The following is a 13,222-nucleotide window of genomic DNA, read 5'->3' on the forward strand; positions in this document are numbered from 1 at the left end:
CCACCCTTTTTACTCAATCTTGCATTAATCATTGTCAAATTTATATACCGGCTAGTCCTGTAACTTCACCAAGCAATCAGATCTCTTCTCTCCACACCGTCAAGCCTTGTTTTTGCCCTCCCTCCATACTGCCTGTGACTTTCTACTCACCTCTTCCTGCCCTTCTCTGCCCTCTCAGCTCTTGGCCATGCACGCACTACCCCGAGGGAGAGGCATCCGCCCAACAATGCAGCACAACCACCCTGCTACCTTCACTCCTGTCAGCACGGGACAAGAAGAGAAAACACTCAAGGCCCTCCAGGGGAAAAGGGAGCATTTACTCCCCCCCCCCCGTCTGTCTGCCTCGGTTTTCATTTGTGTGTGTGTGTGTGTGTGTGTGCAGCAGACACGCATGTGAACAAAACTCCCTGACCAGAAGTCAGAGGTTCATTTACCGCTAGAGGAAGAGGAATGATACCATTTCCAATTTCCAGTGATTATTTACAACCGTTAACTTCCTGTGTACGCTGATTTCACCTTTCCTATAACAATCACAGAACTCTGTTGGAGAAGAAACATTTCCTGACCAGGTACTTTTAAAGAATCCTCAATAACAACAACAACAAAACTCCCAACTTTATCAGAAAGAAAACAGCTTGAGATTTGTTTTTCCTCTCCAAAAACAGTGTTATCACAATTCTTTCAACTGGGCTTCATTAACATCTTGGGTATTAAGTTAATGCCCGTTTCTGGGATATAAACAGGATGAGTAGTTTAAAAAAAAAAAGAACAAAAACAAAAAGCATCACTGATGCAGTAGGATGATGATAAAACAGAAGATTAGAACAGACAAAATAATCCAAACCTTTTCCACAAAACAAACGCTAACACCAAAAGGCTCTAGAGTTTGTGCCACAGGACCTAAAGCTAATTTATCATTTACAATCACTTGTGGTCAGGAAAACAAATTACCCTCACCCATACTGACTCAAATTACAAAACAACCCCAAATTTGTCACAAACTGACTCAAACAGTGTGAAATTAAAAACTCCACTTGAGAGATTGATTTTAAAAATAAAAATTTTAATTAAATTAAAGAAGAGACTGTGAAAGCAGCCACAATCAACAATGAAAACAATATGTGGATGTGTGAAACACCATGCAGTCAAGTATTAAAAGAATATATGTGACCCAGACTGGAACAATGGTCTTGCTGAGACCTTTAAATGCTGTAACCCAGTCTGACATTATTATGATCGGTTTGTATTCACACAGAATCCTTACACATATGTTAGAAAGCTCAATTTTTCATTGTTGAGATCTAAACCAAACAATTTAGCCATTTCACTACTTCACAGCTTTCATAGCTCTGAAATGTAACATGTATTTAACTGACTGACTTTTATATTTTGATTTGAGATTGGGCTGGAGAACAATTTAAAAGAAATAAATAGATTTTAACGCTCCCTGAATATTAATTCATGTTCAATTTATTTGCAGCCTTGAGCATCAGTCCAAGATAAAACATGTCTCAGGGCACTTTACAGAGGAAGCAAACAAGCTCAAGTCAAGTCCAAACAGATAAAGTCATATTCTGTTCAATTTAAACTAAATTCAGTTATAATCCATTTCAATCAGTCCAATACAGTGCAACTGAATTAATAAAATGCACATTTATTAAAATTTGTCCAGCTAAAGAAACCAGGCTAGACAGAATCCCTCACCCTGAGCACAAATAGCTATTACATTTTTTTTTAAATCAGACTACATAAATTGAATGCTATGCCATGAAATAAAAGATAATTATGATCTCAGGTAAATTATTCCTTCCGACATTTCTTTGAGGGCCAGCATCAAGTTTACATCTAATTTTTATCTTAGTTCTGAAATTGGCATCCTCTTCAGGAAAGACTATTTTTTTGGTCTGACTGGAAAATATTATGTTAAACTAAATAATATTGGCTAAATTATGATGTGTATCCTTTATCAATCTGATTATTTTCTCAGATCACAGAAGATGAACTGATCAATCATCATAATCACTGCAATAACCAGAAATTATGTCTACTTATCTAAATTTTATTTAGGATATTTTGAACATTATTGTTGCACTAAATGATAATTTGCCATGTAAATATATATCGGGGATTTGTGTTGTGGCTACAGTAGGATGTCACTTTGTATAATTCGAGTGGTCCAGCTGAGCACGCATTTTTGTATGGAAGTTCTTGCCATACAGTTTGGTTAATAAGTTAATAGCCTCCCACAAAGATAAGAATGAGAGTGCACATTGCCTTGGTTGTCTCAAAATAAAGAAATCTGCAAGTTTCTTGAGCTTGTTTAGGTTTTTGTTTTTGGTATTCTGCCCCCAAATGAGACATCCACTGATTTTCTAATATTGATATATTAAAAAAAATGAAAGATAAAGAAAATCGCCATAAAAATTGCATTCTGAAGCATAAAGTCTAAATCATTTAATCAATTTATTAAAGCAACAATTAGAGCTAAAAGAAACTTCAGTGCAGCCTCACAGATGTGCAAGTACGGTTTAGACTGCTAATGTAGTCTTACTATCATATGTAGGGAAAGAAACAACCCACAGACATCAAACACTTCAGATCCAGTCTTTTTTATGGACTGTCGGGCCTGTGCTGCTGCCGTTTTTACGTCTTTCTCCTTCACTCTAATCCACAGCAGCACATGCTTGGACTGAGGTCAAATGACTGACTTTGCTAGTTCTAAAAATTAGATTGCTTTAACATAAATACTTGTTAAATACCCCTATCTTTAGTTTAATTGTCCTAAAACAGAAAATGAGGACTAACAGCTGAGCCAAATCTAGTGTTGCAGTGCCCTGATATTGAGAAATATCACCCTCAGTGGAAAAATAAGCTAGCGTCTGCAGTTTGTGCAATATTGTGCTTGCAGCAGACGCTGTGTCTGACTACAGACAAACATGATGCCACTAACCTTAAAATTCACACAGCTGGAGATTTGATGATTCACTATAGGCAAGAAAAGAGAAAACGCTGTTGCTTTAAAGCATTTAAAAAAAAATATGCAGAAGCCTTCTTTAATAATTGAGGTCAGAGGTAGACAGGCTTTAATCACAGTGAGGACTCAGATCACCACATCCATCACTTAGATATCCGTGCAACAGGCTTGGCCATCCATCACTCACTGTGGGATTTATTAGTCAAGTCTGGAGTGGGAGGTTAAATAAGAAGAATTGTGTTGATAGTTATCAGAAGGGAAGGTCCAAAGTTGGTCTGTGTGTTAATCCACATGCACAGATGATCAGATGCTTAATCAACACTGTGGGTAAGGCTGCTAGAGCTGGAAGTTAAGGATAAATCCATGTACAAACATGCATGTATCCAACAGTGACACACTTGTAGTCACACATCAAACAACCTGATAAGTCCATAAACACTTTCACAAAAACATCCAGTCTGGATCCGCGGTGCTGCACTCAAAGGGTGCCAAACCATATCGACAGACTCTCTTAAACATGCTATTTGACCAAGGACCACAGTCAAAAGTGCACCTTTACTAATACCCATCTATTCCCACACCATTTGGTGAAAACAAGGCCACTACCAGCTAGTCAGATAGCCTGAGGACAACCACTATGTCTCATCATTGTAAGCTAACACAGATAGCGGTGTAGATGCTGTCACTTTGGATTCAGATTCAGCTTATTAGCCCCAAGCTCAAATGGAGCAGGTATGGCATCACAGGGAGGCAAGAGGAAAGACTGCTTTTACAGCTTTCACATGATGTACATACCTTTTACTGTGAGAAAAGAGTCAAAAACAAGTGTTGCACAGGCTTTTATTACAAGCTACAGCTTAAAAGCTTTGCTGCTGCACTTGAGTCTTTTACATTAAACTAGAAAACTAAAAGAGTCAGAGTGCGTCTGTGTGTGTAAGTGCTCTCTATCTCGCCAGCCTCAAATCCAAAGCAATTAGAGCGGCCAGATGGTGGGCTGGACCCACAGTAAATAGCTGCATTGACAGAAGAAGCCTGCAACAAAAATGAACTGTGACAAGGTGCCAGGATGACACACAGATACATGATGGCATCAAAGCAACGGGCAAACATCGAGGACACGCTCTCGTAACCGCTACAAACCAACTGTCACCATCACGGGCTTGTTAAGTACAGAACTTGATTGTGCTGTTTGTTGGGGACAAAGAAGATTTTTGGTTTTAATTATAACCATTTTTTTTATGCAAACCAAACAGGGCAGGTGCACATGCTTGCATGAACACATGCACTCACAGGCCAACACATTTGTACATAAACAGACTCGCATCCCTCTACTTGCCTTTCTGTTAAAATTTGACCAAACCAGTTTGGTTTAGTCAGAGTTCAAACAATGCAGCCTTTGAGAGGCGCCCCTTTCATTGGGTTCAGTTTGGCCTGAAAGTACATTAACACATTCCTCTTCTCGATCCTGTTTTTTTTGTCTGAAGTTTGGGCATGAAAGTGGTTGAGCAACAATTATTCATGTTCAAAAACGAGTGTGTGTGTGGGGGTATGTCTTTCGTTATCACTTATCACTGACATGTTTACGTGAGAAACCTAATAAAAGTGTGGCCTTTAAAACAGCTGCAGCATCTCCATCATGCCCATTACCAAAGTGACAAGTTTACTTCACTCAACAAGGACAGGTGTGCAAAGCAGAGACCTTGAGAGGAGGTAGAGCTCGAGTACGGGACAATACTATTCCACAAAATGGCTTCTCATACTCCTGCACTTGGTTTTCACATGAGCCTGTTATCACGCCTCTGTTGACACACAGACAGATTTATCAAAACTAAACTGAGACAAACAGTCAGACCAGGAAATGAGAGTTTAAAAAAAAGAAAGAAAGGTCTGGGACTGGGTGACAGCGCGTGAGGCCACTTCATATCCTCATCGATTAATCTATAAATCTAATCAGTAAAGATCAATGACTGGCGCTTCCATTCAATCTGGCTCCTCAGCCATCATAGTATCAAGTGTTAAAAAAAAAAAAAAGGGAAGAGAAGGAGAAAACACACCACACGCAGCAACACTGGAACATTTTAAAAATCAATAGCTCTTTAATATCAACCAAATATGAAAAAAAATAGAAAGACATGACAAAATTGTGACAATTCCAGCTCTGCTTTTTTTTTATTTTATTTTTTTAAGACCAAAATAAATTTAAAATGAAAAAAGAAGATAACTTTTACACAGAGCATTCAATAATAAAAAGCACATTTCGGGGTAAGACCATTTTTTTGTGTTGGTATACAGTTCACTTTTATAGAAGAAGCATATTTGCCAGCTTTGGCAGCAATCACAGCGCAGCAGTCAAGAATAAAGCACTCAGAAAACATAAATTATAAAGCACTGCAAAATAATAGAAGAGGAAGAAACGGCAATAGGAGAAAATAAAACCTTCATGCTTGTTGTCACTGAGTAATACACATACGTGACACCATAAATTAGTAATTCTGTTCTCTGCTACATATTTATATATTTATACTATGTACACAGGAAAGTTGTGTTGTTGTTGTTGTTATGTGAGCAAGATGGAAGATGTTAAGGCTTTGATTACTCATCACATGTCTGGAGCCAAACAAACAGCAAGAATATGTGGCTTTCTGAAGAAGAAAAATGTTGGATATTTTGACTACATAACCTTGTGCTAGACCCAAGCAAGAATTGCAGGGTTCACTAAATGCATTTTGTCTGACAAGCCTCACCTGAATGTGGCAGCAGAGGTGACTAAAGTATAAGAAGTCGCAAATAACATTTTGGACATGAAGCAGGATGAGCAACTCTCCTGAAAGCATTGCAAGGGATTCGGTATGGGGATGAGGTCAGCACAGTGGTATTTTAATGAAAGCTATACTTCCTGTCCAGAACAAAACATGAAGGATAAATGGTTTCATAAGAAGAAAGCTTCTCTGACAGTGAAGGGTGTGCATTCTCCTGAATCTACATGGTGACAGATTCCAATGCATTTTCTTTTTCCAAACTAACAGGATGCAGCATGCATCCTAACACAACCATTGAGCAAGAAGAAAAGAAAGAATTTTTTCATATTAGTGTTTTTTTTCCTCTGTGTGTGTGCTATGGGAGCATATTTGTGTGGGCTTATGTCAGAAGACGGCAGAGTTGTCAGGTATGAGGTGTCTGCAGCACAGTTTGGCTGTGGGAGTGAGCATAATTAGAGCGACTGAGGGGTGTTTGTGTGTGGGCGAATGTTTCTCTGCATTCTCCATATGTATATGTACAGCTTGTGTGTCTTTAAAATGCACAATAAAAACTTCAGTTTACCAGTTTTTTTTTTTTTACAGTGACAGAGAGCAGCAACTCAGGTTACAACCCCAATGGCAAAGAGATGTCCCAAAGCCTGCAAGTGACACCGGAATACACAAACACACAACTATACACAAACAGAAAGCTGACTCAGATGTAACACTGCTTGTGTGGTTACACTCTGCCTAATAAATTGTGTGTATTTTTGCCCTACGCAGAGTGGCAGTCAAAACGAGGGGAAAAAAAGCTACTTGTCCACAAAGAAATTCTGTGCTTATTATATGGAAATTGGAAAATTAAATTACAAGTATATCTAATTTTCTCCCCAAAACAAAATTGATTCCTAGGTTTTGGGTCAACTAGACTCAGCTAGTTGAGTGTGTTGTTAACACCCAAACTACTGAGGTAATCATATTAAAAATTACATTCTGACATCCCTCCTAGACATTTGAACTTTAGGCTAAGCCTGAATGTCTTCCTTTTCATTCCAGGCATAACTGGCTCCATCAATCTGATATTTACATTTTTCATAAATATGCACATTTTCACAAGAAAAATAAAGAGACATATGATACACAGACACCTTACATCAAAATGTACATAATTTTTGTCCGTTTTTTTTTTAAAACCTTTAAACCAAGTTTCACACTCATTTCTCTTTGTAGACGTGACAAACACAAGTGCAAAAATAAGTAATACATTTTCATATAGAGTGGTTGTGACAAATCAGCTGTGTTCAGTACATTTACTGTACCTCCGGTTGACAGGACCTGCATTTATGTATAAGCTAAGGCCATTAAAAGATAATCCTATCGAACACGCAGGCTTACAATATGCCACATGGTGATCAACACTAAATGCTGTCTCTATTTTTGTCTTCTCCTGTGTCTCTTTCCTGTTCCCTTTCCGCCTGTCTGAAGGTTACCAGCCATCACAATGGCAAATAAGGGCCGACTCCAACTACACAGATACAAGGTCTGCATTCAAGTGTGACTTCAGTAGGTCAAGGTTAAACAACCATGATAAGAGATGCAGGCGAGCACAGTCATCTTTGCCCTTGGCAAGGGTCCACCATCTTTGACCTTACTAACTGAAGCAAAAGCCAGCCTCAATCTTTGCTGGCCTAACAGAAGTCGGTCCAGACATCGAGACCACACTCGCTGGATTCCTCCTATGGGTGTCAAAGGTGAGCTGATTAAAGGGCCGGGAAAAGTGTGAATGGAAGAGCTCTGATGCATGCCAATGTACACACCAAGTCTCAAACATGGTGGTAGTACAGTAGTCATGGAGGAATATTTACTTAAGCCAAGGGTGTCCAACTTCGGTCCTCGAGGGCCACAATCTTGCAAGCTTTATGTTTCCCTTTGCCAAAACACCTGATTCAAATTAAATGGCTCTCCTCAACACCTTGTTGTCTATGCTGCCCAGTGATGTTTACTCATTAATTTGATTCAGATGTGCTGCAGCAGGACAGATCCGATACCAGCAGACACAGCCCTCGAGAACTTTTGACACCGCAGACTTAAATGGACGGACCTCCGGTGGTTTGTTAAAAAAGATGAATTAACAGACGGGAAATAAATGGCCTTGAACCTGGATCATAAAAGGCCATTTTACTAAATGTTACCCCTTAGTCAATACCCAACTTTTTATCTTTCTCAATCAATTCACTACCTTTCGAATCTGCTAATGGGTAGAAATATTATATCATTATCATTGAAAATCAGTCTTTGCTAATGCAGACTCTTTAGATGTGAGGTTGTCTTACATCCGGCCATTTACTAAAGCGTGAAAGGAAGCAGGATGTCTCTGGGGTGGAGTAAGTGTGGCCACTCCAGGTGGATTAGTCAGTCCTGATATGTCAGGGCAGGCAGGGCTGGACTCGAGTAAGTGGGGCATTTGACACATCGGGAGCAGTAAAATACTCCTCTGCTCTCGGTAGCCCTGACCTCTGCTTTGCCCTGGATAAATCATAAACTCTTCATAAACACCGGAGAGAGGGATGAAGAAAGAGGGAGAGCTGTAAGGATGAGAACACAATCGCAGTGGTATGAAGAAGAGGAAATACCACGTCATAAACGATAAGTGGTGGCAATCTGCTGGTCCCAGCTAAGCGAGAGACTTCACGGCTCATTACCAATCAAGCTCCTCCTGTCAGGAGAGCTCTGAGGAGATGAAAATGAGGAGGAAGAGAAAAGAAGAGACATGCTCATTTCTCGTTCTCCTACATCCCTCTTCATCCCTTGACCCTGTCAGATTGGCTGCACCTCATTCCCTCATCGCTTGTTTACCGTCTCTTACCTCCAGGCACAGTACAAAAGTTTGCATGTGAATACCTTGTTAAGACATTGTTTCAAACTCTCCACAAACTTACTTTGTTAAAATTGTCTGCTTTTTGTTATGGTGAAGCCCAAAAAGGACAACAAGGTTATCAAATTTGGTTCAGCCCAATTCTAGAAGCTCTATTGTTGCTGATAATCTTCAGAGATCCTTTTTCAAAGTTTTAGAGGAAGGCAGATAAGAGAACTCATTATTAGGCATGAGAAAATTAACAGTTCACTTCCCCAATACACCTCATAGGTATCTTCTGTACACAAACACACCAGATGTTACAGCATAAAACATTACCAAAACAGGACTGACAATTGAGGGCAACAAACTGTGCAAACCCCACCCCCCCAAGTGAAGGTAAGAGAATATGCAAGTCAGATGCATCCTGTAATCCATTACCTTACTCCCACACTGTATAGTTTCTCTTTAGTCTGTCAGTCAAGAGTCAAGGTCCCAATGGTGAAGAGAGAATGAGCAGAAGTAGTGGGAGATGAGTTGTTCTTTTCTCTTCTGCTTTTCAATTCATAGAGACCTGACAACCCTCCTTTTAAAATATCCCACACACCCTCTTATTCAGTCCAGTCTGGGGCTGCATTGTGATTAATATTAGGATACATTTAAAATCAATTAGCAAAAATAAAAATGGTATTCTTTTCTCTACCAGACAGGAACAAGACCCCAAAGCCACGAAATCCTCAAGAGTAATTCTCAAGCCTCTTTTTTTTTCTCCCTTCTCCTCTGTTGCTCTCCTCCTCCTCTATACGTAAACTGCAGTCCGTGAGATGACAGAGCCATCCCGCTGGGACTCCATGTCATCATCCAGGTAATCTCCAATCATATCATCCTGGTCATGAGGTGGGCGTAGCTGAAGGATTGGGGCCCCTCCAGAAAAGTGGTCATACCTCTCCTCCTCTTCCATCTCATCAAACTTCCTCCTCTCTGCTTCGTCTAATTCGTTGCTCAGCAGGATGTCTTGGGCAGTGGGCGTAGTGGCAACAACTTCAGGCCGCCCCCCGATTGTGAGTGGCTGGTGGTGGTTGTTTTTCTCTCCAAGGCCCTGATGGGACGAGCTCTCATTGTAAACATAGATGGGGCCGTTGTTGTTACCACCTCCGACACTGCTGCCCCCGACACCTGTGCCATTCTTGCTCGCTTTCTTGCCACCACCGAATATGCGCGTCTTCATGTCGCTGCCGCCGTTGGCTCGGTAACCTTGCTGCTGCCTGCGGCTACGGGTGACAAGCACGGCAATAAGGGCAGCTACCAAAAGGAGGGCCAGCAGGGAACCAATAATAGCTCCTGCCACCACACCAGCATTGGATGGGCTCGATCTGGGCTCTGTGGGAGGGAAAAGAGGTAAGAAGGAAGAAAATGGAAGAAAAAGGAAATGGTTGTGAAAGAGAAAAATAACGACACCAGAGGGGAAACAGAGACAGCATAAAAAGGGAGCAGGGAGAAAAGACAGGGAAAAGAGAAAAAAGTAGGGGTAGGGAGATGTCAGTGATGCTGGTCTGAACTGTATTCAGTCAAGTGTGTAAGAGTGCTGAGGTATCAGTACAGGCAAGTGTGTATCTGTGTGTGTTGAGCTTCCCATTACACTGACATTTTCTTCCCTCCCTCAGAGCTGCTCCTGTCCCTATTCTCACATCACTGTTTCCCTGTGTTGCCCTTTGACAGTCAGGGTCCATCCAAGACTCGAAACAAACCACAACACAAGCTAAGAACAGGGGAAGAAGTAAAAAGCAAACCACAAATTGTCTGAAAAGGCAGGGAGGGCGTGTGCTGAGCAGAACAAGAGGAAGCCATGCAGACGGCAATGACGGATGGAGGAAGGCAGGGTGGAAACAGATGATGAGGAGGAGGTGGTGGTGGTGGTGGAGGACTTAGTAGATGCAGTGAATGACAAAGTGATATAGCAGAATGACAACTCTTCCTGGAAGCCATGACTGAAGAGCAGGGGGACAGACTTGCACCCCTGTCCACTTCTGTTAAACAGACCCTGCTCGAGTGCACTCAGTTCAAGATGCAGAGCAATTTTTACTGCAGCATCACGAAGTAAGCCACATCAGCCTTGCTCCACATAAACACACACAAAAAAAGTCTATTTCAAAGGCTGATGAAGTCCAAGCTGATCAAGGGGGATATGAGCACAATTAGGGCTCTGCCATTCAATACACGGTATTACTACTTCTGCACATGTATCCTTAAAAACTCCTGGGATAAAGTAGTGAGGAATTCCCACATGATTTGTCAACAGTATGGCTCCTTCTGCTCCTTTGAAAGTCACTTCCAGTCACATTAAAGCTGTATTTTAGAGCAGGTATTTAAATTACAATAGATACAGATCTTTCTGCAGTCAAGAAAACTGCTGGTTAGGACTCAGGCTGAGAATTATGGTGGCAGTAAAATGTCTGAGATTAAGCACTAGAAACACTTTGATTCTGACTAATACATTTTTTTCCTAAAGAAAAAAAAGAAGATGAATGCAACTGTTATTGCATAAGGAAATTTGCCTAAAAAACAGTTTCTTTTTTTAAGCTCATGACAAGATGGGCTCTAAGAGCTTTTGGGGACAGGTCCCCATAAACAGAGCCTGTTACTGACCCCCCCCCCCCCCAAAAATAAAAGTAGTCATCATCTCTAACTCAGTGGGTTAGTAGTTTGGCTGTAAGGCTGCCAGAATTAATATTTGCCATCACTGTACTGTGAAGCACTTTTGAAGAAAAATGCCCTCCAAATGACTCGATTATGTTGCATACTTGGGCAACATATCAAGTGAGTTTACTTAAATAGAAAAGATGAATACATTATAAAGACAGCTTAGATGTTATTCCATAAGCCGTTTCTACGGCAACATGTCATCTATGGAGATTTAAAGAGTAAGCTTACTTTTAGAGAGGAAATTGATTTTTTTTTCTGTGTATATTATTTCCACTTTTAAAGGATCCAAAGTATTTGCATTATGCATTTTAAATGTTTTTTTTTTTTTTCTTTTAACTCTACTTGAATAAAGTGCGATGTAGAATCATCATGTCACGTAGTAATGGCTGGTTATCGTCTGCCATTCTGAAGTGTTCCAGCTCCCATCAGGTTTGAATCAAGCAAAGTCGTGATGAACAAATAAATATTTTAAGTCTAGTCCCTCACTGACAGTGATCAGGAAGCCTCAGATATGCCGAACATCTTCTCTGCAGCTCTGGCTCTCCTCTTTGATGTCTGCACCTTCAGCAGCTGCAGAGGATTAACCACAAGACGCTGCTGTTGAAATCCCTGCCTAAATTTGAAAGCATCAAATCAACTAGATTCTTATTGTCATTCTCATTTGAAATCCTACAAAAGCCAGCCCTTCTTGTTAAGTGTACAGAGAGCTGACAGAATTACTCTTGTAACGCTGATTCTTGTCAAGTAAGAAAATGGAAGTCTTCTGCTTTCTGCACCTGTGCTCTGCTCTTTTCTTCTTCTATATGTCTGCCTCTTCTGTTCTCCACTTCCCTTTCCTCCATCTCTGCCTCCACTTCACCAGCTGTCTCCTGCACACACTCTGTCTCCTGCAATCTATTTGCCCTGCCATCGCTCCAATTTACATTTGTACTTCTGTCTTATGCTACTTCTCTCTGCGCTTCGCATGCAACATACGCCTAGGGAAAGAATTAATAATGATGGATATATTTTCTCCTTTCGTTGGTTTTCTCCCACCATTCTCCCAAAGCACACTGGCTCTCTCTCTCTCTCTTTGTATGCTGTGCTAAACAGTCCTGTTCACGCACACGAAAGTGAGAGCCAGTGTCTCAGTGTCCACTTGTAACAGGAACACAAGAAATGCATTATCACCTCTGGCTCTGCAGCACTCCACCACATACAACATTTCAATGTCTGTGAAAACCTTTGGCCAGATGTGGCCACATATTTCAATCACATTTAATGGAATTACACTCAAATTCTAAATCGGGGTGCCCAAGTCAAGTCCCCGAGAGCTACAATTCTGCAACTTTTAGATGCAGCCCTTCTCCACACCTGAATCAAATGAATGGCTCATTACCAGGCCTCTGCTGAGCTGAATTACATGTGGATGAGGGAATTCTGTCATTTGATCCTGGCGTATTGGAGAAGGGTTACATCTAAAAGTTGCAGGATAGTAGCTCTTGAGGACTGGACTTGGGCACCCCTGTTCTATATGCAAATTCTTCATAAGTACTTCTCATCCAATTATTTTTAATGGGTCGCTCTTAAGTCACTTCTTAAGTGCCTCTTTCAAAGTCTGTGGTGGCAATTCCTTTTGTAGGATGATAAGTCATGTTTTATTCCAACCTTCTGGAGACAACACTTGAAAAATTTAAAATAGATGTAAAGGAGCCAGCCCAGGCTGCCAGCACAGACCCACTAACAAAGCACCAGTGGAATTTATTTAAGTGGATGAAGAGGGACATAAACACATGATGCTGGATGAGCCAGCAGAAAGACTGCAAGATGCATGCTGTATGGATAACTGGAGGAGAAAAAAAAACAAAAACAAACCAAACATACATAACTACAGTAAGCAACTCCCCATACATAGACAATGTATTGTGGATGCCAAAAGAACCGCATGCTTCTTATGCAGTCTCATCCAAAATG

At 40.8% G+C, this 13,222-nt stretch overlaps 1 protein-coding gene across 2 annotated transcripts in view; it reads right to left on the reverse strand.

The window, feature by feature from the left end:
- si:ch73-22o12.1 (poliovirus receptor) overlaps window positions 1–13,222 on the reverse strand; it is an 86,371-nt gene that overhangs the window by 28,356 nt on the left and 44,793 nt on the right. Inside the window, exon 7 of one of the 2 annotated variants that reach the window (XM_041986799.1) lies at window positions 6,265–9,946. The exons of the other annotated variant lie outside the window; for it this stretch is intronic. Within the exon in view, the coding sequence (XP_041842733.1) occupies window positions 9,366–9,946 (581 nt within the window). The 3' untranslated portion in view covers window positions 6,265–9,365. Of the gene's footprint in view, window positions 1–6,264; window positions 9,947–13,222 lie in introns of those variants that run through there. 2 annotated transcript variants of the gene reach the window in all.

Source organism: Melanotaenia boesemani, chromosome 6 (genome assembly GCF_017639745.1).
Source record: "Melanotaenia boesemani isolate fMelBoe1 chromosome 6, fMelBoe1.pri, whole genome shotgun sequence".
NCBI classification, from domain to species: domain Eukaryota; kingdom Metazoa; phylum Chordata; class Actinopteri; order Atheriniformes; family Melanotaeniidae; genus Melanotaenia; species Melanotaenia boesemani.